The following is a 27,784-nucleotide window of genomic DNA, read 5'->3' on the forward strand; positions in this document are numbered from 1 at the left end:
TAACTTGAAAAGACAGTATTTAATTGGGTTGATATTTTTCCCTTACAGACTTTCATGTGCATGTAAGAATTGTTACTGTCATGCATTTGAACAACCCATTCATGTGTTTACAGTATATTCACATCATAATCGTGTATTTCTAACCGAATATACAGTGTAAAAATAAAAATACTTAGAAAATAATTAAGCCATTTCACTTCATGAATCTTGCTCTTTTAAAATGAGCATAAAATGATTAAATTATACCCTCTAACAACTCTATTCAAAGCCAAAAATACCATGGCTTAGAACAAGGTATTAATTAGAACAGTCTTCAAAGTTCAAATCATTAGCTTATACTTCTTGAACTATGAAAAGCTCATGGCAAAGACAAGTTCTTCATTTATCTGTGTATAGGAACACTTCTAAAAACCAAAAGGTGAAGAAAAATTGCTAAGCTTTGTTTTGAGAACATTTGGTTTAATATTGGAATGTCCTAGAATGCTGCAGTTGCTTGAAGTTATACAGGGCTTGGCCGGTCTGTGTCCAGTGCTGGATCTTGTTGGAGGGATCCTATGTAAGCCATAAAGCTGTTGTTCTGATGGCCCCAGTCATAGTAGTCGTGAGAGAAACTTAAAAAGAAAACAAGAATTAGCAACTGGCAGGTTGTTTCTGCAGATATCTGTCTAGTGAATATCGCCAAAACCTGATCATGTAGGTGTAGTTCTCGTGCCAAAGTGCAAAAATAAAACCCTAACCAGGACACCAGGCTGCTATTTATTTTTCTGACCTGTCAATTAGTTTGGCCCAAGTGTTCTCAACTCGCTACTTCCCGATTCTCTTAGTTCACTAAAGACTCTTCCCTTTCTGCTTTGCTAATCTAGGAGGTGTTTGAAAACCCTAGAAGCAGTGCCATGGAAGGGCCCGTCTGACAGACCTGGACCTCCTGTGGCCATGGACAAGTGTACAGCAGCGCAGGTGGTTGGTTGGTGCCTGCGTTAACAGTGTGGCTGGTTCCCTTGTGCCTTTGCATGGAAGGGAGGGTGACTCTGGCTTCAGGCTGGGAACCAGGCGGGTGCACAGCGCCTCCAGCAGCCTCCATGGGTCTAGTTAATATGCAAGAAACTAACACTGGGGTAGGGTGACTGATAACTGTAAATAGCAAATATCCAACTTTGCTGAATCATGTTTTGGGCTCAGAGACAGTGGCTATACAATCTCAGCTAAATGAGTGACAAGAACTAGATGTGTGTATATTAGCTAGGATTAGCAAGTGAGCTTTTATTGCTAAGATGACTGATTACACCAAACTACTACTAGCATGCTGTAGATACAGGAAGAAGCAAATGAGTAACATGACTGAGCATCCTCTCAGGGCAGGATGGTGTCCTGGCAGCGCCTTGCCTTCTCAGCACTGGGTGCCATCATTCATGCTGTGAACTGCTCCTTCACAGAAGGAAATCCTTACCTAAAGCTCACAGTTACACAGAGAAAACAGGCTTCTGCACCACTCCTGGTTTGTGTGGGATTTTGGCAGTTAGGTGGATTCACCTGAGCTTTAAGCAAGTGGGAAAACAAACACCCCCTTCATTTCAGGTAAGCCTCGAGACATTTAGCCATGGTACGGGGCAACCTAAGCTGAGAGGCTTCTCACTGCCACTGCTGCAAGTTGCTGCCTGTGCTGTCAAGCTTTTCCCTGCTCTCCCTGAAGACGGGGAGACAGCTGTTTTTCTCAGCTGCCTTGCTCACACACTTAACTAGTAAATGGCACTTCTTAGGCCACTCTTGGAAGAAATAGAGGGTGAAACATGCAACCCAAAGATCTGACCTGACTTTTTCAAAGAGCACCATACTGTTACAATTCTTAAATTATGCGTTTTCATTCTTGGGTCTTTGCAATCTCTATGGGGCCCTCAGATCCCTACAGTCATTGGGTGCTGCCTTTCTACTTTAGCTTCTCCCTTTGCTTCCCCTCACCGCCTGGAACTTCTGCAACACTTGGAACCAGACAACTTATTATACATTACTTTTTTGCCGGGTGTGAGAGTTTTTTCTCCTCCAGTTTCTGTTACAGGAAGCAAGCGATTCCCTCTTGTATCTCACCTGCCCTGTGTCCCCTGTGGTGCAATATTCCATGCTAGATCATCGTCACTGTCGTATCTGCGAGGGTTGTCAAAGAAATAAGATCTGGGACTGAAGCCATGGCTTGGGACCATTCCTGCGCTGGCCTGAGGGAAGGGAAACCTCAGTCAGTGCTTGGACAGACAGATATACTGGTTGGTGCCAGACTTCTAAAAGAAGTCACTACAGACCTTCCTTCTGGCTTACAAAATAAAATAGGCAATTTCACATTTGCTGTAGACAATAGAAATCTTTTTGCATTTTCTCTTTTTCTCTACCAGTATAGTGATAGCCCACAGATCTTAACAGCATTTTCTTTTCCTTTCTTCTAGCTAACAGATATGATCCAGTTCTGAAACCACCTCCCAGTATACATTTAACCTGTCTGCTGAGTTCCTGTCCATCCTGGGCACTTTGCACTTTTAGCCAGCTGACTTATGTGAGCAGTAGGGAGGCAGATGAGGATCTGAAGGATATGAAACACCTAAAGACTTTTGTTTTTATCCCCCACATTTGTAACCCTCTTGCCCGGTGCATTATCTCCTCTGTGCCTCAGGAACTGGTCATGCTGGACCTTGGCATCGTGCTTAATGAAGCCACAGCTGAGAAGCCTCTTGGCCCATCGCTGAGCAATTTCAGTATCTACCACACAGTTCTGCAAGGGTCAAATCTCAAGGACAGGTCCTTTCATTAAACAGGGAAAGAGCTGTATATGTAACCATTTGATTTACAAAACATTTTGCTTTTATTTCCCTATTAATCAAAACAGAAAACATGTGAGATTCAAAAGGTCAGTTTGATTCTGGAAACAGCGGAGAGGATCATCTAGGACCCAGCTGAGCCTCTTCCACTGGCCCACTGCATCCATCCCAGGGAAGAGGGTTGGTTCCCTGCACCTGTGGATAAGCCAGGATGAGATCTTCTTGGCCTTAAGCAGGAGAGCAGTTTAATCTCCCCCTATTTTTCAGACATTAAATAACTTTGACAAAGATTAACTAAAAATAGGTCCATCTGTCGTCTCCCCACTTCCAACCTTTGCCTGGCTGAAGGTGACAGCAAGGCAAAGGCCCTGGTGCTGCAGTTCCCCACGTCAGCACTGAAGCAGACAGACAGCTCGTTCCAGGCTATCGTCTGTCAAGTGGAGCTTTACATGTGAGCCGAGCTGAACGCAGGCTGCCTCCGCTCAAGTTTTTTGCTTGTGAAGTCGTGAATGAAACACAAAACCAAAGTGCAACTATTTCTTGGGATTGTTCCTTATTAAAAATAAAGGACATTTTGGATTCTTGCTGAATGACAGTTGTTGTTAAGATTTTTGAACTAAAAGAAGGTTTATTTTAATTCTAACCCCATGCCTTCTGGCCAGGTATTTTCAACCACTGGACCATTTGATGCTTCTGTATCAGTTACCCTACTGAACGCTTTAGATTAAAGGCCTGTGGCCCTTGGTCTCCCTCTTGTGGCATACTTGCACTGAAGTTCAGTTTGGCCTTGCTACAGAAGTCTCTCTATTTTTTGTTTCTTTCTGATGTTGCTTCCAGTTTTCCTCTTGCCACAATACTGTTAGCATAAATATTTGCGTTGTGTGGACAAAATCCATATATGACACTGTCTACCCTAAAAAATGTACCCATAAAAGTGCTATCTGATTGGCTCTTCTGAAATCTATGTTTATGAAATTGGAGATTGAAGGCTTTGTGCAAGTGACAATGCAAAATATAATGTTACATGTGTTACCACAGTGCTCTTTGACTTATGCGAGAATACTGCCTGTTTGACTCCATTTGAGCTCCTCTGAGTAGGATTCCACATCTTTATGTGATCAGCTTTTCAAAAGGAGTGATTAGGCCACATCACTTCATTTCATTCGCTTGTGTATCTCTCCCACACTATCCAAACTTGACCACCAAGTCTAGCCTTACTAAACTCACTTTAAAGGAAATGAGATTTCTCTGTGGTCACATTTTAGAAGAGCAGCACCATTGAACTGTACTTCAAAATATTTCTTCTTGTTACAGATGTCCTTGCTAACTTCTAAGCAGAAGTGGGGCTGAGACATTTTTTTTATGATGGACCCTGGGATCCATGTGTTTTCTTAACGCAATGTCAGGTATCACAGGTAACTAGTAACAAGGGCTTTGTACAGGTGGGGATTTGTTACTTCCTTGTTCAGCTTGACTTTCTCATTGTCTCTGAAATCTGCATGTGAGAATAAAACCCATTGCCTTCTCTAAAAAGTTATTCTATTAATTGCTTCTCTTACATGTGAATTTACCATTTACATCCTTCTTGAGGAATATTTACCTTTCCATCTATTAACTACCCAGATATGGATATTTACAGGGAATTATCCTTAAAACTCACACCTTAATCTCTGCTCTGCTGAAATAGCAAACAAAATGTCAGCAAGTGCTTACTATGGGTTTTGGTCTTTGACGTGGAAACAATTCATTGGGTGCAGGGCTGAAAGAATTCGATCTATTATTTCATACATGCTGCTGAACAGTTAGCACACAACCATTTTCATGGCTGTGTGATGGAAGATCCCAAGTCTGGATAACAAAATTCTTTCCCAGTGACTTCAGTTAAGTATCACATTAACCCAAAGGGAAGATGTCATTAAAATTTAAGAAGGTTCCTGATTTTTAACTGCCTGAGAAATACTTTGTCTTCCTTCTGGGTAAATATGATGACTGTCTCTCATGAGGAGTTAGTAAAAAGAAGTGGGAAGTCTACATTGCTTTTATTCTGCCAAGGACACATTCAAAAAGAGAAGTCAAAATGTAAAGAAACAAAAGCTTCTTCAGAAGCTGAGCCCTCCAGACCTGCCTGGATGTTACACTAAAAAAATACACTAACAAATGCCACTTACTAGATCTTTTGTGGGGTTTCGGACACGGAAGAAATACACAACCAAGGAAGTAGGCAAGAGCTCCCAGACGAAAAGGATCACGCCGAACACTATGTAACCTGCATCTCCCAGCTGACATTTCAGATCTGCCTGTCAGAAACGTCAAAGAGAAAAGTATTTAAAAACAAAGATGGCAGCTCATTAAAAGGTGCAGGAGACAACATGACTTCTTAGGAAGATTTATATTGAAATGGCTGACAGGCTTGACAACATGGCCAGAAACTCCATCCATATTAACATGTCTAATGATTAAAGGCATACTAAAAAAATCTAAATGCTATCTTGTTGGATATGACTACACCTTCCTTCTACCCTTCTTCCTCCTTCTTCTGCTATCTTTCCTTTAGCAAAATCAAAATTTAATGAAGGGGTCTTCCCAGTCCAAGAGCCTGGCAAGCAACCATTTGATCCAGTGATCAAATCCGGGTAATGAGAAACTAGTTTTCCAGTCCTTTTTCAGCTAGAAATAGTATGTAAAAGGAACAATCAACGCCCAGATATTCAAGAGCATTGTTGGCAAACTGCCTTTTAAAAATTAAGACTTGGATCCCTTCAAATTGGTGCTTTAATAACCATACTGTTACTCTAGCTGTAGCTTTGGACTTCTCTTTAGACTTCCCCTCCACCATTCACCATAGTTGCAGAGGGCAAATCCTGTCCTTTCATGTGTTTTGCATATGAAAGAAAAGGGTAATGTTTCTGACAGGTTACCTGAGGCAGTAGCACAGTACTAATATCGGGCTGTGCTTCTAAAAGTGACTTTTGATTCCAGTACGAAACTGAATAACCCCTCCCTAGTTCCAGGCCCTTTACATATGGCTCAAATGATTTACCCCCAAATCCAGGCAACCCTAATGTCACAAGTCAGATCAGATGTTCAAAAATCAGCAGTAGTGACCTAGGGCCTACAGCATTCCACTGAGCTCCCCATGAACAACCTCTGCCTCCACAGGGGAAACGGGACCAAATATTCCGTAGGGTCAGCACAGGAAGTGTCCCCTGCAAGGGAGCAGCAGCAGCGGCAGCAGGAACACTCTAGGCCCCAACAGTGAGAGGAAAAATGTTTTGATTCAGGAGATTAATCACAACCCAGTGCCCTTCTGCCTAAAACCCGTGTCTCCAAATGAACTACATGGCACCACCTACCTGCACTCCTCCACACTGCACCGCAGCACAGTGGGTTAGTGGTCCCTTGACAGACCCTATTCAACTAACTCATAGTGAGGTCCCCTGGGCAATCCTACCCTACTGTTTACCTACGTCATGTGTCTGGGATTTTGAGGCCAAACAAAATGTACTCATGGTCCAGAGCCAGGCCTGCCATTTTGCCCAGGCTTGACAGAACTGGAAACTACCGGGCCCTAACTACATGCTCCAAAGCAGAGAAAGGAGCTGGATGCCCAAACTCCGTAATATTCAAGAAAGAATCCCTTGCTGTTTCCTTAAGTGTTTTTATCACTGTTTAGTTTTCAATCTGAATTGTCACTTGCAATTAAAGGCTGGAAGGAATCATAGCCTTATCCTCAAACTACAGAAGGTGTCACACTACTGACAGAATTCAGGTAAATAACTACACAGCCCTGGAAGGCAATGGGAAGTTTCATTAAGACTTCAAAACTGGGCATTTCAGTGGAATCAAGTACTGTTTTTCTGCTTCTCCAACTACAGTACATTGTTTCTAATGGACAAAACATCTGTCTTTTTTAATAAAAGGCATTTTTTTAAACAATAAAATCAAGGTAAATAAAAGATTATTTTTTTCAATTACTCAGCTAGTGGTTACTTCTTTCTTTTAGCACTGGGGTTTTTTTTCCTCCTTACACTGAGATTACCAGAAATCTGTACTCCTGGAGTGAAACAATCTTAATGCACTGAATAAAAGAAAAAAGTAACAGGATTTTAATTGATTAGTTCCTCTTGTCATAGCATTATGAAATCAGCCATCATGAACAGAAAGGTTTTTTTCTCATTAGCAAATATTTTCATACTTGCCTGATCGGAAACGTTGTACCAATCATAATCAAAAGAATTTACTTTCTTGGTTTGGGAAAATGATAAGATGAACAAGTTGTAACAGGCTCGTGAGGTATAAAGTAGTATAACAGTCACTCCTATACTTGTCACCTGACAGACAGATGAGCCCTGGAAGAGATTTAAACACAGGTTATTATTCATAAGGGCAGCTGACAAGAACATTGCTTTGCAAGGTCTTTGAGGGTTGTCATGCTACTCTGCCTACCGTGACTTTTTCTCTTTCCTTTTTCAATCAGTATATCCCATACTATGTATATCCCTGTATTTCATGAGTACAGTGTTTTCCAGGTAATGGTAGCAGTTCCAGCCCTTACCAAGATGGGCTGTGACTAATTCCTACAACTCACTGTATAAGTGCTCCTTTCAGAGCAATGAAAATACATAAGAACTACACTTGGTATCAGATGGAGCAAAAGAATTCAGCCTCTGGCTGTGCATCAGCTATTGAGCATCCCATATCAGATTCAACCTTGCATCTTTTTACAACTGCTTGCTGTGCACCTATTTCCTAAGTACGGAGCAGATCGTAGGAGTCAGCGGATGAACACAGCACAGACAGGAACAGAATATCCTGCCTTACCCAGTGTCAACACAGAGGAGACAAAGTGGAAGCATGGCCTATGGGCAGAATGATCATGGCAGGGCAGTCTGAGACTGAGAGCTTGGGAACAAGGGAAGGAATGAGGTTGCAAAGTCTGAAATCAGAACAGTTACTAAGGCCTAGAGAAAAAAATGGACAGAGGAGTGGAAAGAGGCTAATCCAGTGTGAGGAAGGCAGAGAGATGTACAAAAATGGGGCTGGCTTTGAAAACTCTGTGCAGTTGGCTCTGGAATAGTGCTTTGCCCAGCCAAAGGATGGATTAAAGCTCTGTGTGTGTTCTAGGGGAGCAAAATATCTTGCAGACATTTGCTTCATGAGCCCTGCCCTCTCCCAACAGAGACCCACACCATGAGGATGGGCTCCTCTCATCTGTGTGAGAGAGAGAAGCCAAGAGGGAAGTTGCTCCTGCCCTTGCAGGACCTTTTATACCAGTGCAGGAGATCTGAAGGTCTGCACCCAACTCCCTGCACACACACACTCTGCTTCCAGGTTCACAGCCCAGGAGCAGAGGTCCAAAGCACGGTGGCAGGTGGAGCACAGACCTAATGCAATGGCTGCTGGAGTATCAGGGAGAATCACCAAGTCACTGTGTCCTGAATCCCTGGCCTTCAGGAGACTACCAGGGCTCCTCTGCTGCTTGCCCACACTAGTGGCTATTGTCTCTGTGGCTCTGCCAGCCAAGCTCCTCGAGCTGGCTGTTCCCTGGTGGGTGTCAGTAAAGAGTTGCTCAGGGAGTAGTCTTGCAGAAAAGCTTGCAGAAAACTGGCTTGCATGTTTTCCCAGCAAAATGGTATTGATTCAGGGAACAGTCAGGCTCCTGAGTATTACAAAACCCCCAAGGCAGTCAGCCTCTCTGACTGACTTCCTGCTTAAAACACGCTGGAACTACCGCTGCCCAGCGGGCCACAACCTGCGGCCACGTCAGGAGTGAGCCCAGAGCCTGCTGCTGTTCGGGAACTGAGGCCAGCTCTGCCGTAGGCCGTGGTGAAAGCTGCGGCAAGACCAGCAAGCAGGAAATGCCACAAAGAGGAAGTGTTTGCTCGGCACTTCTCCGTCCTCTGTCCGCACTAGCAAGTCAGTGACGCTGCCATGGAAACGCAGGGTGAGCCAGCAGAGAGAAGCTGCTGACTGGCACATACTGCATCCCAGCTCAGTGGCATTTACAGACTGCGGACAGCAGAAGTGAAGGGCACAATGGGGTCAGTTATTTCCCCATATAGGCTTCTCTACATAGCTGTCATCCTTCAACAGTTAATAGTTAAATATGCTAGAGATTTAACGAACTGTAATCCCACCAAATATAAAAAAAAAAAAGGGAGTGGAAGTGTCCTGGGTTTGCTGCCAGTCGAATATATTCGGTGGCTTGAGGAAGTGGGAGCACAGCAGTAAAAGTAAAGCCAGGGGAATTCTTGTTCAGTCACTGGCTCCTAGAGAAAAGAGAGGGAGCCTCGAGTTTGCCACCATATGATGCTTTTGGCCAGCACAGAACTGGCCCAGGTGGGCACCTAAGGGCAGGGCAGTGCACCTCCCTGGTGCTGTGGGAGCCTTGGTGCAGGGATCCAGGCCAGTCCCTCATGCTGGGCCATGGAGGTGAACACGCTTCACGTGTGGTGAGAAGATCCGTGCCAGCAGACAGGAGATGCAAATGAAAGACTACCAGTACCGATGCCAAGCTACATGCATCACAGAGCGTGCATTATCTCCAAAGTTACTTCTATTATATCATTGCAGAAAATGGATTTTCCTTCTTTAGCTATTTTTTTCAGCACAACACTAGCAGATTAAACCAGGATGTTTTTTCGCTGCCAGCTCCAGCCATCTGTATCCCTAAGTATGTGTAGGCAAATCCTACTAGAAGTTCCCAGTGGAACTCCCATTTCAGGTCAGCAGAAAGGAGCAAAGCACTCTTCAGTTCTCGTTGCCACATTCAAACTTTCATCAGCTGAGTGTTCTGTCCTTTCCCATCTGCTGTAATGTTAGAGTTGTTTGGTTTTTGTGAAACAGCTCAAAGTAAAGAAGACCAAGTTTCCTGCAGGAGGAGGAAACGGAACAGTAATCTGCTGAGGCCTCCCTTAGGTTAACACTGCTTTGTTACACAGATTTATGGTTCTGTGATTTGCAGCAGTAAAAAAACTTTTCTTACTAGTAAAAATAATCCACTGCCCATGCCCTTTGGTCAGCAAGTGACAGGCTTGAAAGAAACAAAACAAACTAAGCTGTGTTTTTAAATCGTCTGTTCAGCCCTGAACTTTCAGCTGTTGTGCAGTACAGACAGATTTGATTAAACAGGAAAAGTACTGCTTTCATCTGATTAAGTAAATGGAGAGAGGAATTTTACTAGAAGATTTTCTAATCAGTAGCTGAAACTTACATTTTTGAAAAGTTTGTTGTGGTAATGTGCTTTTGATTAAATGAGTAATTTATTTTAAGTTTTAACTATCTACTGCAAACGCAAAGACCTTTGAAAGCCATGTTTCATTATTGATAAATACAAAACACCTTCACTGATTTTATAATAAACACTGCAGGCTTATGTGATGCTACCCAGCACCTTAACCACTGAAAGTATACAAAACTGTAAACCTAACAATATGTCTTTAAATAACATTTTGTAGAATAATATGAGAGACTTCTTTCTCCTTCTCCCCACATGGCTGAATTTATAATGTACTAAGTCTTTTAAAACACATTCTCATTATCTAAAAGGCTGTATGCAAATGTATAAAGGGAGGTTCATAATTCTGTCTCTGAGTTATCTTCAGCATGCTGCTACCGTAAACATTTAACTTAATCAGTCAATAATTGGACAAGCTGAAGGATTCTAAAGTATAGACCACTTCCACTAGCAATACTGAAACAAAGTGGTCTTCAGACAGGGATCTGGAGAAAGCAGCATTCGCTTAAAAAACAGCTGTGAAAAACTCCAGTCAGTAAGTTCTGTACATTCTGCCTCAGAAATACCTGTTCTGGGGTCACTGGTGTGAGCCAAAAGCACCCTTGCTAGCACTTAGAATTGAATTCATATATTGAGCAGGATGGCCAGCCAAGCACAAGCTGGGAAGTGTGAGGCCTCCAGCTCTCAGGGGATCGAAAGAACTGTGTGGCCTTGCCTCCCACTGCCTTGGTCTCTCAGAAGGTACTTAAAAAGAACTGAAAATGTACCTTACCTTGGACTCCAAGTAAATGTTGGCTAAAGACATCTTGGAAATCTTATACAGGCAGATGGAGAGTGAAACTGCGCACAGCACAAACAACGTGTCATTAATTGCCACCCGGACAGAGACAATGACTTTTCTCTCTGAATTCTGTGTCCTCACCAATACTGCACATGTTAAATTCACCAAGAGGAAGAGGAGACTTATGAAAAGAGAAGCCAGGTAGAGGGGCAACCTGGGAGAGTGAGGAGAAAACAGTTTTAGCAACATTGTTCAGCAAGTGTCAGTCATGAGATGGAAGTTGCACTCTGAGCAATGAGAGCTGCACATGTTGGGCCAACAGAGTGACCGGCCGCCCCAGCCCAAATCAAACTGCTCCAGATTGCTAGAGAGATTAATTTAGCTTATTTCAAATCTGGTTTTACAGTTACACAACAAACTCTAAGTAAAGAATCTAATGTTGAGTTGCAAAACCTGGGAAGAGTGTTTGCAGCAGAAATACAACAGCACAGTTCTTGAAATCTGCTTATAATACACAAGTACTTCCCTAGAGCAGGTACTTCATGTACAGCACAAAGCCTCTGAGTGCTCACTGATAGGAGAAACCTTGCAAAAGGCTGAGTTGTCTGGAACGGTCTGGGTTTGATCCTGATTTTATTATACCACACCACCACTGCCATGAGAAGCACCACTGACTGCTGATGTTGCTGTCAGATTTCATATTAAATGAGGGAAGTGTCTAACAGAAGGAAAAATCTCTGAGTTACTGGTTCACCAGCATCTTTCACTGTCCCTTCTCCTAAACAATTTGGCCACGGGCAACCTCTTGGAAGAGACATCAAGAAATTTAAATATGCATATTGATTCTGGGTTAGCATTTTGCCATCTATGCCAGGCAAAAGGTTCATTTGCACACAGGTGCAGAGCTGGAACAGAAATGTGACAGACAGAAGCTAGACTGGTTTTCTTCATCTGTTCTTTCCCACCTACCCAACATTGATACCTGCAATACAAGCATACGACATACTCAAGGAAAGCTGATTCTCATTCCTCTTTACTCCTACATAGACCTGTGGAGCTTTTCACTTAAAAAAAAAAAAAAAAAAAAAAGCATGGTTCCATTTCAGGTGTTTGCTTGCTCCATTATCACTGCTGACCAAGGCAATTACTGATAAGGGTAAATAATTTGCAGTCACTGAACAAGAGGTTTTGGCCAATGCTTTTCATGCCTGCTGGGAACTTTGAATTTGGCTGATGACAACGATCCTGACTGTCCCTGAGGCATCAAATTCTGATTGTTTAAAAATACCCAGTGGTGATCTTTTTCTTTCACACATTCATATCCTTTTGGGATAGCATCAACCCAGCTACAAAGCTGAAGCATAGCCGGCTTCTTTTCAGAGGGCAAGAAAGGAAGGGGTATACCTTTGAGACTTTTTAGACGTGTAGCAGTGAGAACTGGAAGCCCTGAAGTCTCTGCTTGTGAATCAGTGCCCTTCTTTCCAGCTATATCTGGCAGTGAGTGAGGATGCTGTCTTTTCCTTGCCAGTCACAGAAATTCCCTCTCAGGGGGAAGATTGTGCTCATTCTTAAAGCTTCCAGGACAAGGCTTTGTTTTTAGGATAAGCAGCTGGAGGTAGTTCCTTTAAACCTCACAGTACAAAGCTGGAAACACTGCAGTCCTGAAGCTCCTCTCTCACATAGCTTCCTCTGAAGAATGCAGTTCCCAGTTGCAGTAGTGGTACATTTACAGCTTTTGTTAATATCTCAATAGTCTTTAAATAATGGTAATGTGTCTTCCTTTCCTTCCCCTCCCAAAGCTTCATGTCTGCTCCTCCACTGTAATGCAGGTAAAATACTCTCATGAGGTTCAGGCTTATGAGGAAAGACAAGCTCTTATGTGCTGCCTTTGTGCAGGACAGTGAGTACGTGCTCTCTTTTCGCGCAGCTTAGTCAAAGAGACCTTCTGCTCCAGCGCAGCCTGCATGCCCTTGATGCTGGCTTGCAACCAGCAAGGCGCAGATGCTTCCGGGCCAGGCTCCTCCTCGACGGACTTTAGCAAAAAACCCCCACTGTCACGCTCTCATGCCCACAACCTCACAGCCAGGGTGAGCTGTCATGGCCAGTCGGTTGTGCAGCTCTTCACATGATGATCTTCCTTCCCTCTTAATAACACAGTGTGGCTGGGGAAACGTCTGCCTGTTTTGACAATAGAAGCATTGTTGCATGACTTCTGAAGCAGCACTGATGGAGATACAGGCTGGATCTCTCAGGGCAGTTTTAGGGTCCCTGCTGCTGCAGAAAGCATTCCTAATTCAAATGTAGAATGCAGCCTTACAGCTCAACTACAAGGGCACCTACAAGGCATGGATATGCATATGGGGTTTTTTAGAAATAGAGAGGCAGTAGAGGTGCTTCCAGACTGCACCAGTGACTGTTCAAAAGCCTGTTGTGTCTAACCCCCATTTTGGGGCTACTGCCTTAAAAGGAGCTGTGTGTAATCTGGTTTAGCTGAGGAAGGAACATACCAGGGTGTTCTGTTCTTTCTGTGTCAGACTGGATGTATCCCTAAATTTTTCTTCGAGCTTGAAATCAAACTTCAGATGAATGCAGTGAGTTTTGCCTTGTTTAACAGGAAAATCTATTTGAAACTACTATGTGGTTTCCTCAGAAATCATACAGTGTCTGAGGCTTGTGTGTAACAAGGCATGCACAGCAAGCCTCATCCAAACCCAGTGACTGTAACAAATCCCCAAGCCCAGGGAGACGTGCAGAAGGATTTTCTTTAAGTATGAAGCTGGGCTGGTAAAAGGCTTTGCCATGAGCTTTTTTGCCACAGCGACTAGGATCATGAAGGTTGTGTTGAGTAAATTTTCCTTAAGATTCTGGATCTCTCACAGGATTGTATCATTTTTTTCTGTGTATTAAATGGTTCTGATTTCTGAGGCCTGTGCCAATACATAGACTACAGTCCTATGTATCTGTTGCCCTGCTTATATTGCCATTATCTATTGCAGAAACACCAATACCACGCAATAAGGTCTGACACTTATTAAAGAAAATGGAAAAAAAAAAGGAAACATTCAGCAATGAAGAAAACTAAAATCCAGTAAGTGCAGACTCCAGTCCCTTTCTGTAGGCCACCCACCTTTCTATCATCCATCATCATCTTTCCATGAGGATTTGAATGACCTGATTTAATGAAGGATGTCCCTGTCCATGGGACAGGGGTTGGACTCGAAGATCTTCAAAGGTCCCGTCCAAACCAAACCACTCTGTGGTTCTACAATCTTTCACTAGTCTGCTACAAATAAGATTCAGGACCTCAGCTGTGGGTGTGCACACATTGAAACCTCTTCAATTGCCCTATATAAGACAGGAAATAAGGTCAGCTTTATTTATATGGCTTTTTTACACAGGCTAACCACACTCATGCTAAGGGTTCTAGATATTAAAATACTGCTGAAGTCCTTTACCAACAGAGCTGAATAAGAGAGAAAAGGCTAGACCAGGTCCAAGAGTGATCTGCATTGGGAATGCAGTAGGCAAGAGTCATGGTGGATATGGAACTGTTGTGGGGAGGGTAGTCTGTGCATGAGTAATTCCAGTCGCAATACAGAAACGTTTAGGATCAGACACACTCCAAGAGCTACAGCAGCAGGGTGCTGATGTGGCCACTTCATAAGCACTGATGAAATATCACAAGCTCCCTTTGCTTTCCCTGAAGAAAGACACTTCCAAGCAGTTTTCAGGAATAAAGTCTTACCACAAACGTCAGTAACAGATGAGGTTCAAAGCTTCTACCTCTCACCTCTAAAGCCAGCCAGGAACACGCTCACAGACCTGCCCTACAGCACCCTGACCTGCAGCCCAGGCTTTGTGCAAAGCTGTCCTCTTTGTCCCTCTTGCCCATGCGCATTGTCAGGGGCAGGTACGCTTGCCTGGGGGGCTGCCTGGGGACCTGGCTGGTGTGTGCTGTGCTTGTCTGCCAGCCCATGTTCCTGGATTTCCTCCCCACAGAGTGCAAAGAGGGGGTGAATGTTTTCATATGCTGCAGTGTTTACCAGGGAGCATCCAGTTCTTGACCCTCGTGGTTTGGGATGTGGCCACGGTGTGCACACAGACTCACTAACCTGAAAGTATACCTGAGGCCACCAAAACTGACCCAGCCTCTCTGCTCCCATCCTGACAACTTCTGCATCAGCTGCAGCTCAGCATGAAGCCACGTCCCTCGGTCAGACACACACTGTGTGTGTCCTGTACCCTCCGCAGCCTGAGCACAGCCCACTCCAGGCCTACTCTCATTGTATCGCCATTCTACCAGACACAGTTTCTGAAGCACTTGTTCCAGATGATCACCTCTCCAGCTGTATCAAAATCCAACTGGATAACAAACTTTTCCAGTCCAAGGACAATGTTAATATTTGACCTGTTGATACAGTACTGTGTTCTCTTGAACAGTCAGCAAATAACAGATTTCGGTTTCACATTACTCTGCTTTCTTATCCTGATTTCAGATTGTAAATTTCTTTCTTTAGAATGGAGGCAACCCCTCTCTCTTCCCTGTCTAAACAACGTCGCCCCTGACTGAGGCCTTTAGGCATTGCCACAATAAACATTTATTTATTGAGCTCTTCCTCAGCTTTCTGGACATTACTGCCCTTTGAGGAGCATTCAAGTAATTCCTGAAAATCTCTCCTGCCTAACAAGATCCCAAACAAATTTGTCCACCTAAATCCCAAGTTACCCCAACCTCAGCTCTATGGCATCGGGGAAGGTTATCTGTGAGCTCCTGAACACATCATCAAGTTCCATCCATTCTCTCTACTTCTTTCTCTTCACAACTCTTCTCTGATCTTCCCAAAACTTTTGAGTCTTTTATTACCACTGACCTAATGGATTAATACATACCCAGTCCCTCCAATTCCTGTCACAATAAATACATCACTCTGCTACCTTTACCAAAGCACTGGATCTGAATTCGCCTAACAATACAACTGTTAAGAACCTATCAACAAATCATCAGGGCGAGTCTCTTCTGCTTGCATTTGAAATATTTGCCTTTGAAATCTGTGAATGTCTAAAAATGGCACTTGTGCTGGGGAACGACAGATTTCTAAATATCATAGGAAGAAGTTGGTTTCAGAACCATAATCATAAAACATTGGTACATAAATATGAATAGCTGTGATATGAGCACCAGATTAGCAAAGATGATATGTTTCTCAAACAGCATGGCTACTCTTCTTTACACATTGAAAGTCTGCATAGTTCTTACCTGTATTTCAGTAGCTCTGGGGAATATTTTGACTTAGCTTTGAATATCACCTGCAAAACAGAAAAATATTGCATCAAATAGAGGATACAAGTCAGTAAATAAAGATGCTGTGATCTGCAGGAATCCTGTCTCACAGGTCACGAGAAATGTAAAGATAGGTTTCATTACATCACAGATTTGCATTTATTGCTGACCCATGGCAGGCAAGTTCTAAGCAAAGTATTAAAGCCATTCAGCAGGTGATCACGGTGTACTTGTATACAAATTGCCTACGCCATTATTTTCACTTATTCTGGTTTGTGAATAAGGTCCTCTATACCAGCATTCACAATAGTAATAATAGAGGCAAGTAATTATTAAGCTCTTACATGACCTAACAGTACCTGCCTCTCAAGTAGACCAGCTCATACCGGCATGTTGGGTCAGATAATCTATTCACATGAAGAGCCTGTCATGTTACCCTGGCCTGAAATTGGATCTGTATGTTCGTATCCATGTTACATTGTCAAAAGGATGCCAAACTCATTCTTGTACTCTGAGGCATATTTGGCTTCTGCTCACTGACTGACCACTATATAACAATGTGTATTTTTACAGAGAAACAGCTCAGGCCCAGTAGTTACCTTGCTGTAAAGACAAAATCCTGATGTGTTTTCTGCAAGGTGGCTGGGTAGTATCAGTCACAGGTGTTTAACCACCATTAGAAATTATGCAAAAATACATCAGCATATTTTATATATTAAAAAAAATACGGGAAAGCATCACTGCTTTTTCCTAAGCTAACATGGTTTACAAGCACACTCAGCTTACAAATCTTCATTCAAGCCAACACTAAAGCACAGTGACTGCTAGTATTACAAAAAAAAAAACATGCTGTATGACTTATTCTGGTTTGTTTCCTAATTGCTTTCTCCTCCAGTTACCCTGCCTTATCCATTTCACTTGGTTTTGCATGCCCTTTAGTATAGCTTGCATAATATTTGCAATGATTATCATGCTTTCCCAAGGAAACAGGACTTAGATGATCACTATGTATGTGCAGGCATGTGTCTGCCTGTCAACTTGTTTATCTGTCCCCCTACTAATCTTAAAATACTCCAGTCAGAGAACTGATGGAAAAATACTTGAAGCACCTTTATCACCCTCCTCAAAATCAGTGACCCAAGAGAAGTAGGGAAACCTATAGATGCATCTGATATATGACCTCTGTGAGGAGAACCCTGCATAACGATCCCACACATCACCCAATATGAGAGTCTGCATAGCAAAGTATCATAAGAAATGCCACAGTTATGGAAACAGCTCAAAGTCAAAAATGAGACACAGATCTGGAGAAAATCAGGCTTCACTTGTTCCAGTGCTCCTGGAACAACTTGTCATCTAACTCTTATTCACCATAAACAGCTGCCTTGACATGGAAATTATTTTTGTGACACATCAGCCTGCTTAGCACTGGCTGAACCAGCAGAGAACACTGAGCTTTTCAGCAGGCCCTAGAAAAATAATAGCTGAGAATAAAATTGAAAAGTTGGGGAAAAACATCTCTAAAAATATTCTGCAACCATTGATACTGTTTTCAAATCTTTAACATCACTGGCAGTATCCCTTATAAAAGATTTCTGTGATTCATTCTCCAAATTCCTGGATCATGAATTCTCACAGGAGTTCAAGAATAAGTTTTATGTTGTTTTACTTACTTGGTGCTAAGTCGAGAGCTACAAGAGGCTTGTGAATGTTCTGTTTCCATGGTACACAAAGAGAGGCTGTCAGTTTTTAGAGAAGAGATAGGTTTCAAAATACTTCCTGTACACTTTTTGTACTAGACATTGCTTATTCTGAAAGACACTCTGGTCAAGCAGGAAGGAACAGATTCCTGACCTCAATAAAACTAAACAAGTAAAACTTGTCTCTAGGGCCATTCCACATTCGTCACCTGTTCTGAGTAGCACTTAATCACACTCACTGTACCGTTAATTTTGACAGCCTTCGGAACAGCACCGAAAAGAATTATTCAGAGCCTGTGCAAAGGACTATGAAAGATAGGTAATTTGCAGTGGGCAATGAGTTGTGCTGGGTCCACAAAACTGAGAAAATTCACAAGTTCCTGTATACTGTTTCCTGGGGTTCCCCAAGTAGGACCCACTCACTCTTATATTGTCACATAGCACTCCTGTCACATAAGCCAGTCCAAGGCTGCCCTACCTAGCAAAAGCTCCATGGATAACTTAGCTCAAACCAAACATGACGTTCCTGCTGCAGATCCAGGAACATCTCCAGATGAGAGAACGCCAGAACAGCCGTTATCCTGATTCCACATTTGGTCGGCCTCTTCCAGCTGGAAATGAACACTGCACAAAAAACAGATGCTACATAGAATGAAAGCTCCACTATAAAGCACGGACACTCTCAAAAATTCACTGCTAGACAGAAATACAGGCAGCCAAGTTCTGCCACCTTTGCTTTAACACTGATGGGCCCTTAGTTCATGAGTACCCTTGCTGGAAGCAACGTGACTGTCACAGAATAAAGGGCTTTTCAAGTGGGAGTAAGGATGTCAGAAGCTGATCTCAATGTACCTTATATGCGTGGGTGCTGCTTTCTGCTTTTAACATTTAGCTCAAGAGACTGGTTGCTCAATGGTCCCTCCCCGCAGCAGTGTTGAAAAAGCTTCCAGTCAATATCTGAGTCATCTAAGCAAGTCTTCCAGCAAACCGGGCAATTCCTAAGAATAGACTAAACAGCAAGCAGAAGGCAGACTTTTTTAAAAAGACCTTTCAGAGAGCCACAAGATGAACAGTAACACGGAAAAATCAGTAAAATTCCTTGCTAATTTTCTAATGTCTGACGTGTTATTTAATATTCTTAAAAATATTTCCCCTTTTGCTTGTTCTTTAAAGGAGAAATATCTTGTTTTGACTCCTTGTTTCTGCTGAAGGACTGGAAAGATTCTCACTCTCCCTCCTCCACTCCTGTGAGCTATATGTCTGGCATATAAACCTGCAGCAGTACAAAAGGACTCCAAAAAGCCCTTCGTACAGCCAGGGAAAATTTCTGTTGCAGGAACTGCTATAATCAGCTGCCCGTAAAGACATTTTAGCAGGTCCCAGCAGAGGAGCAGTGAGGATGGCATGGGAGTCCATCCGCAGCTTGGCTGCAGAGGGTTCTGCAGAGGTGCTGTGCGGCAGAGAAGGCAGACAGGGCCTGGCTGCTGTGGCTTAATAAATCAGGAGCCACTCTGGTCCTGTAAGTATCAATGAAACAGGTATCAAAGCCAAGTCACATATTCCCAAAGCAAAAGATAAGTAAAATCTCACTGAAGCAATTTTCAGCCCACGCTCTGATTTAGCTGAACTGACGTGATGGCTGGCACAAACCTCCAGTGTACCTTGAGTGCTACCTGATCAATTCACTCTTATAGGAGCCACAGCTCAGCTTACCAGAAAGCCTCAGGTATGTGCTGAGTGCTGGCATATGCCTCAAGCTGGCCCCTCTACATAGGAATGAAGTTCAGCTTTATTTACTGGTTCTCATTTCAAAAACTCTGTCAAGAGCATAGCATGTACTTTTCCTTCCCAGTTCCTTTGACCACAGCCTCTCTCTTCCTCCATCACACTCTGCAAACTTCTCTTTGCACCCCAAAAATATGCCACAAGCACAGACAGGCCCGGAGCCCCTCACCATCAGCACATATGCCTTTCCTCTGCTGTGTATCTTCCAGCCCCAGGCCCATCTTTCCCCTTCTTTCTCTCATGTTCATTCTTTCATTTGCATCAGATTCCCCAAAATGTGGAAATTTTCCCTCTACGCTCTAAACTCTACATGATTTGTAGGGCCTCCAGACATTGGGCAACATGACTCACTACCCTACTCAGCCTTGTGCAAATTGGTAAAAATAGTCCTGAAAGAAGAAGGACCATTGTGAGGCTGGCAGGCACAGCAAACTTGCATGTGTAGCTTTCCTATCAAATTATTTTCTAAGTCAAATGAGCTCATTCTTCATGTCAGACGCTGACAGCCAGCCAGTCTGCAGTTGCAATTTGTCTCCTATAGAACCAATCGTGAGGGCAACTTTTTACGCCAAACATATTATCTGTAGTTAGACTCCTGTGTATTTCTATGTACATCTAAAGCATGCTTTAAATTAATAACAAGCTTTATAAAATACGGTGTATTCATGTCTACTAAAAAATTAATATTTCTCCTAAATCAAAAGCCCTCTCTGCTCTCCAACTGATGGTATTACTTTCGAAATGCTATCCCCGGTAATTAGAGGATGAGAAATTTTCTTCCCAGAGCTAATACATACCTCAGTTCCACTGGGATACACGTGGCCTCTCTGAAAGCCTTGTGCTGGTTCTGCCCTGCCCTGCCAGGTGCTTCCAGCATGGTGAGCTCCCCTCTGAACTGTCTTATGACACACAATTTCTCTTCATTTGAAAGTCCCTGATTTTATCAGCCCTGCCTGGAAGGCAGGGTAAGCTTCCCAATCTGGATACCAGATACAAGGAGAGATGGCTAGCAAGGAGGAAGGAGAGGGAAATCTGCCTATTAGGCCTTCTTCGCCCATACAGCCTCACAGTTCTTCAGCTCAGCACCACGTTCCCTAGGTCCTGGAGGAGTTCCCAACCTGAAGATTAAACCTATAGCCCACCAAATGGTTTGTTGTGCCGGGCTATAGGGGAGACCTGGGATTTCCAGCATCCCCTACAGCTCACAGTCTTTGGCCCTGACCCTATTTTTTCAATCTGTAACCCTCCATCCTAGCCTCCCTCCTGTTTCATTTGTAGCCTGCTCCCCAGGGAAATGTAAAGTCTGAAGCAAACAGGACAAAGTGAAGCAAGCCCTTCTCTGCCCACCCCTCACAAACACACCAAAATAGGCAACTCCTTATTTTATTTCCCAGAGCCCCTTTACGCTTTCGCCCATGGCACTGACTGTAAAGCCTTAAGACTCATCTCCATCTCCCCTTGTCAGGGTGGGGAAGATCTGGCCAGGCAGGACATAAATAAAGAGTGCCTTTGTCCTGGGATCCTTATGGACTGGAGTCACCTAAAGTGGAAAAAAACGTTATTTGCTGACTTACAGTCTCAGCTTTATTAAGCAGCAAAATAAACTTGTGGGAGCTGCAGGTGTGAGGCAAACATATATATGGGCTTTTTGGTCTCTGCAGGTGAAACACACACTGCAGGTCCCTACCTGGTGGATCAGGGAGCTGCTCTGGCTCAGTACAAAGCAGTTATTTGATGGTGTTCGGCTACTGTTTTATGAAAGTGCCACTGGATGTCATTTTCACTTGAGATTTACAATTTCTAAGTAGACAGAGGCTTATCCTGAGAGGGTAGGTAATTTTATTTTATTTAGAAGACAATGAACACAGAAACAAGATATAATAAATTCTAATAAATGTAGTGCACTCATTAGAAATCATTTGTATTTTCCGCAGCATGTGATTTCTGAGATGAGCTAATACTATATCAGCCTCATCTGCAGCAGCCTTATCTCCCATTTTGCCAAAAGCAGGGCATCAAACCATAGCAAAGGACCCTGAATTTGGCTCTTAATCCAAAGATCACTCTGGAGTTTTCCTGAGTAAAAACTATTTTGACTGTAACTTCTCTTTCATCCAGTGATCTCCCACTTCAGCAACCTGCCCCAAGGCTTTACAGCTCTTTCTGGTGTATCTGCTGATGCTGATGTGCAAGTCTGGGAACAGCCTCTGCTGTGCTGATGTCATCATGGCTGACTTGTCCTGTTACACATAAAATACAGCCTTAATTTGCATCCCTATTACTTCGGGATACCTATTAAAAAGATAATAGTTGTGGCTAACTTTCTGTCAAGTTCAAAGGCGCTTATTATTCTGAAATAATGCCCTCGGGCACTTGCCAAATGAGTTTTTTTGTTTGGCCAGGAGGATTTGCAATGTTTTTTGAATAACTTTTTCTTCTCACGTCTATGTCTGAAAGTTTTCCTAGCAGTGCCACATGCCTGGCTGCTGTACAGCAGACAACAAACGCCTGCAAATTCCAGACCCGTGAGGTCTCTTCCAGCCCCCTGCCCCTATACTATACATAGATCGCTTCTTTCCCTCTAGCTAAGCACTAGGTAAATAGCATGGTTTTCAGGCAATGACATACTGCTGCAGACCTTTTTTGTCTTCCTTCTAGAGAAAAAACAGTATGAAAAGTTGTTTTTGAACAGGTCTGTGAAGTTATAAGTCATTGCTGAAAACAAAATTCTCTCTCCCCACCCCTTTCACACTAGTTGTTGCTTGCCTGCTGTGGAAAGCTAGATGCACACAGTCTCAAGGAGATGCTGAATTTCAAGCCAAACCACCTTTTAATGGTTAGAAGTAAAGAATTAATAACGGTGAATTAAAAATATGTGCACTTATTCTCTGTATTACATTATATTCCTACAATGGCTGTGCCTGTATTTCTTAAGGCTTTGTTTTGGCTGGGGAGATATTTGAGATGAGATTTCACTGGGAGCAGCCAGCTCTAAAGCAAACAACAGGACTAATAATACGCCTGTCTACAGTGGCCCATGATCTTTAAAGATGATGACGCACATCACAGACTCTGAAAGTCCCTTGCAAATACAGTTTCAAAAGCTCACAACAGTTCTTCAAGACAGGTAACTCTTACTCTCATTTACAGAGGGACTGAGAGGAAGATCCTGAGGACTCATGGTGACAAAGCAGAAATTTTCTCAAAGGCAGAATCAATAGCCCTAATATTTTTTTCTGTTTCCAGCCACTGACTTGTACTTCCTGAATGATATCAGAAAGCAATGCCAAAAATAAGCTAAAAGGACATGTGGGCATTCTCTATGCTCTCTTTTTGGATCTTCCTTAGACAAAAGGACTCGGTTAGCTGCAGCACTTAGCCCCTGAGTGCTGCCACTCTAATTCACAGGGTGCAGATGGCCGTGACCCCACTGTGCTCATGCCAGCCTCAGCTTCTTGTGGCGAAGGGCCAGGATGGCGCATTCTGCCTCCACACTTCCACAGAGCCCTGTGTGTGTGTGTGTCTGAGGGAAGAACCTCACCCAGGGCTACGACTTAGTCCCAGCCACTGTGATGGGGACAGACTGTGTGATGATGGACATTTGCCCCTGGGGAACTGCACCATCATCAAATGACTCTCACAATCACAGTGGGACAAAGCCTAGGTCACCACATGCCTGAGCTGGATTTCAGTTGCATGTAGATGAAAGTTTCCTGTAACCCCTTAATGTATCTCAAGTCCCAGGGAGCACAGCAGGGTGAGTTAGCAGGTATTCCAGAAACTGAATCCAGAAAAGTAAACCTAAGCACAAAACTGGGTATGTGGTTTTAAGCATTTAATACTCTCTATGACTCCAGTGATCCTCTTACAGCTGTCATGCTTACCATTGCTGCTTTTTCAGCTCTGGGATGACAGCTCTCACAAGCAGCCTGATCTCTCCAGCCAGGCTGTTCAGAATCGACAGGCCTGTAATCACTACAGAGCACTGTTAAACATCATAGGCATTACAGAAGCACCCAGACCTAGGCATGGAGCTGGTTCCAAGTGGGGCACATAGCAACAACCAAAGCATCCTGAGCACCTCCAGGGGTGCTCCAGGGCTGGCCTGTGCTCTCCTGGCCAGCTACCCCTGCACTGGGAAAGTGGACTTTGGCAAGGGTTACCTGAGTGCAGGCTGGGCTTCCTGCTCCAGGCACTGCACTGGGATTGAGGAGATGGAGAATCCAGTCCCTGCCCCCCTGGAAGCTTCCTGTGAGACCTTAGGCAAGCCCAACAGTCTTTCTTTGCCTCAGCATGCCAGTATCCCATCCTGCAGCCCACTGCCAGGATACCCAAGCTCACCATAAATGCTTTCACGCAACTCTGACTGCAGCAACCTGGAATGCCATGCAGACTAACTCATCTGGTTTCTTAGCTGTCCGTAACACAGATGCAATCTCAACCCCTCTTTCTGAAATGGAGATACTATTTCCTTTGCTGCACTATCGAGCTAATTTGCCTTTACATCACAGCACCCCTGAAACCGAGGGTGTACCTCTGTACAGCACTTATCACTTACTGGGGTCTGGAGTCACTTCTGTTTATAATAGAGATCATTATAGGAATTTTGGTCTGCAGTAGGACTTGATGGACAGTTTTGGTTGTGATAAACAGAACCGAAATCTCACTCAGAAACATGTTAGCCGGCTTATGAAAAACTGGGGGCTGGGGGGTGCCAGCAAAATTAGAAACTACAATTCCAACTGCATACAGAGATCAGGTCTGCTAAGCCAGGAGGTTTACATAATCTAATAACAACAACAATAATAAAGAATAATAATAGAATGGCATTTTGGGTGTCCAGCTTTCAAGCTCTCCTATACATTTTTCCCCAGCCTCTAAACTAGATGACACCCATTTAACAGACAGTAGATATATTATCCGCCATTCCTGAACTGATCACTTCAGGCTTCAGTTTCATTGCAGTGCTGATCACTTGCATATAGATCAAAAGTTAAAATTTCAAACAAAATAACTGAAATTTACTTTTTGCATAGCCAAGGTACATTTGTAAGTTACATTTTCCTCATGATTCTACCAAAATAATGCTCTATCATTCTGTCAGATTCAATCAACTAAATATCTGTTGCTTACCTGTGTGAAGTAAAGATTCATCAGGGTCAGGGTGAAAAACTGGAGGCAGACTGGGAAGCAATAGAGAAGCCAGAAGATGAAGGGGCTGAAAGAATTTGCTGTGACAAAGTCTCTGAAGTAAAATGAAAAGAGCACAGTCCTAAGAGAGGCCCAAAACAAGCACAGAAACAGAAACACAGTCTGGTAGCTGAACCTCTTGTGCCTGTAGTGAAGGACCAGCCAGAGCTGGATGTAGATGAACACAAAAAGCAGTGAATAAAAAACAGTATATACAATGGTCAGGCCCAGCTTCACATACGGAGGGACAGCTGGCGTCAGGGTCGGCGGAAGGGTGTCATTTTTCAGTGGGTCCCACTCAGGGGCCTCCATTTGATATCAGGAATCCTCAGAATTATTTATTAAGTTTGGCTGCCGCTGTTGCCGCCTCCTCCTCCTTCTTTCATCTTCCTACAGCATAGGAATCAAGAAAATGAAAGAAAACAAGCTGCACTTCCTCTTTGGCAGCTCACTGTGGGCTGGTAGCACATGATCACAATTCAGAATGATTCATTAGGACTGCCTTTGTCAGCAATTGGCAGGGAACAGCTCAGAAAGCTGCCCTTTGCTGATGTTTGTGCACAAATCTTTACCACCCTCAAGAAACAAAGAAATCCACCAGCCCCCAAACACATTTCTGATGATTTTTTTTCCTAAGGAAAATTATCTGGATTTTAAATAAGTTAAGTAATGTTCTATTTTCTACAAGAAGCAAGTACCTGACATTTTCCCAGTGGCAGCCACATCATATCTTTTTAGGATTTTTTGCCTCATTTCCCGTTTAGCAAGTACTTTATTTAGCTGCATTTCATTAGGAATAATTTTAAGGACCTTAAAGTACTCACAAAATTCAAACTACCGTAGTAAGCTGTAACAGTTCAGCTCTGCATTGCAGAAACCTTTGTCTTTATAAGGAAATAAACAATTAGCACAGCAAACCTTACACATTCAATGTCTTATTTTTCTTCTAACATAAGACATTTCATTAGAATGGGAGAAAAGGCATATCAAGGCTTCCACACATAGCATATACAGGAACAAATAAAACCCCCTAAATACCCAAATTCACCAAGGCGTACATGCAGCTACAGGTTCTTCTCTTCTTGGTCGTTGTCTATTTGTGCCATCCCTGTGGCAACAGCTGACGAGACACGCCTTCTCACAAGTGTGCAGATGTGCCCTTGGGATTAAATCTATAAATTAACAGGAGCTATGGCAGCCTGATGGGTTTGACTCATGGGGGTGAGAAGGGAGAAGTAAGAACTGAAACTGAGTGGTTTAGACATCTGTAGTGTGGTGGAAATGCTTTCTATATCTCTAGGTCCTGTATAGTGTCATATACCATCAAATACCAAGGTTTTTAAAAGATAGCTTGGTTATGGCTGGAACGCTGCCGTGTTTTGTTCTATTGATCATAGTAAGCTGATTACAAGAAGTGCTTGTTACCTGGAATAATCACCAGGGAGGACCCTGCATGTCTGGTGAGCAGTGGAAAAAGATTCCTTTAGTGAAAGAATTCCATGTAGTGGACATAAGTGAACTAACTAGTGAACTAACATAGTATTCAGGGTATGCAGACACTGATACTCACACTGAGTACTAACTAAAATAGTGATTTCCATTATTAAAGTCTCACCCTGAGGAGTTCAAAACTACTATTTTGTTGAAAAAGACAATTATTATAATTGTGCTTATTACTATAAATACAGCATACATAAGTTTGGATAGTTCTTTAAAAAAATCTCCAAGTGAAGCCCGTCTTTCCTTTAAAAAACCACACTGAACAGTTAATGCTATGTTCCAAAATCCATGTTTAGGTACTGAAACATAAGCAGTTTGATTTTAAAGGTGCTAAGCAAACTGAGCTCCCATTGACTGGAAAGTGATCTGTGGATTCTCAGTGCTTCTGTAAATCAGGTCATTTCTATTAAGGTGTCTAGATATGGTTTTAAGACCCTTACCAGGAGCAGTCAGCTTGGAAATCCTGGATAAACAGCTCACAAAAGCAGGGTGATACATAGCACGAAGTGGCTGTGTCAATTTGACCATATATAGAAATATACAGAACACACGGTGAATGATGGGAAAGAGGAGAGGGGATGAAGAAATGGCCAAGCACTAAAAATCATGTACATGTCATAGCTTGGTCAGAAAGATAATTTTATAGCTTCAACATAAACTTGGACTTAGTTTTAAATTAGCACCTTCTCCTAGATCCTGTGTTATTTCCTGGGGAGAAAAAAAAAAAAAAACAACAAACAAACTGATCAATACCAGTGTAGAACATGGAAAACTGAGCAGTTACCAAAGCAAGTTTGTCAGAGAAGCTGTCTGTACTCAAGCCATCAAGCTCACCAGGCAAAGATGGGGAAGATAAAGGGCCTGGACAGGAGTTTCGACAGTATTCACAACAAATAGGACAGATACAACAAAATATACTTCAATACCTACTACAGAAGGCTCCGTCTCCCAGATCAGGAAAATGCCTCCCCTGGATTGTTACATACTTCTTTCTAGCAGACAAGGAAAACTTCTTCCTAGCCTTTCCCAGGTTCCACCAATAGGCCTGCTTTACACATCCCTCACTCTCCACAACCCTGGTGCACACATGCACTATCTAGAGGCCAGAGTACAGTGATAACAAATCCAGTGGGTTCCACACCACCTCTCTGCTCTCAGCACAAACCTTCCAATTCTGCTTGTGGCTAACATTAACCCATCGTGGCCATAAGCACTCTATTACTTTTTATCAGTGACCTATAACAACTCTTCACAGCTTGTGCTATAAGACTTTAACCTGCTAAATGAGGGTAAAGGCTTCCATAGCATGCCAGCAGCAAACCACCAGGATTTTAAGACTGCCACATGCCTGAAGTATACTATAAAATGTACAGAGAAGCAGCAATCCATTTCCACTCAACAAACTGCTGGCTTCCCTTGGTGCCCCTGTGGATGTGGTTGTCAACTTGCGCTTTGTGGGCAGCATGTTGTAAACAAAGCAAGCTGCTGCTCCCTTGGTTAGGTGTTGCC

The 27,784-nt window shown here is 43.1% G+C and overlaps 1 protein-coding gene across 3 annotated transcripts; it reads right to left on the minus strand.

Annotated features, from left to right (window-relative positions):
* On the minus strand, positions 1–27,405 carry GPR137B (G protein-coupled receptor 137B). Of its 3 annotated transcripts, XM_071806268.1 has the most exons (9): positions 27,202–27,405; positions 26,716–26,983; positions 24,719–25,165; positions 16,077–16,126; positions 10,811–11,033; positions 6,997–7,150; positions 4,970–5,094; positions 2,083–2,207; positions 1–611 (listed from the first exon to the last, which is right to left on the minus strand). In XM_071806268.1, exons 3-9 carry the CDS (start codon positions 25,085–25,087, stop codon positions 500–502), a joined length of 1,158 nt encoding a protein of 385 aa, XP_071662369.1. In that variant the 5' UTR covers positions 25,088–25,165; positions 26,716–26,983; positions 27,202–27,405; the 3' UTR covers positions 1–499. The 3 variants fall into 3 exon arrangements, with proteins under 3 accessions (XP_071662369.1, XP_065690571.1, XP_071662368.1); XM_065834499.2 differs by lacking the exon at positions 26,716–26,983; XM_071806267.1 differs by lacking the exons at positions 26,716–26,983; positions 27,202–27,405 and adding an exon at positions 25,834–25,934.
* Positions 27,406–27,784: the final 379 nt, after the last annotated feature.

The sequence above is a fragment of the Patagioenas fasciata genome, chromosome 3 (assembly GCF_037038585.1).
Source record: "Patagioenas fasciata isolate bPatFas1 chromosome 3, bPatFas1.hap1, whole genome shotgun sequence".
Taxonomy (NCBI): Eukaryota; Metazoa; Chordata; class Aves; order Columbiformes; family Columbidae; genus Patagioenas; species Patagioenas fasciata.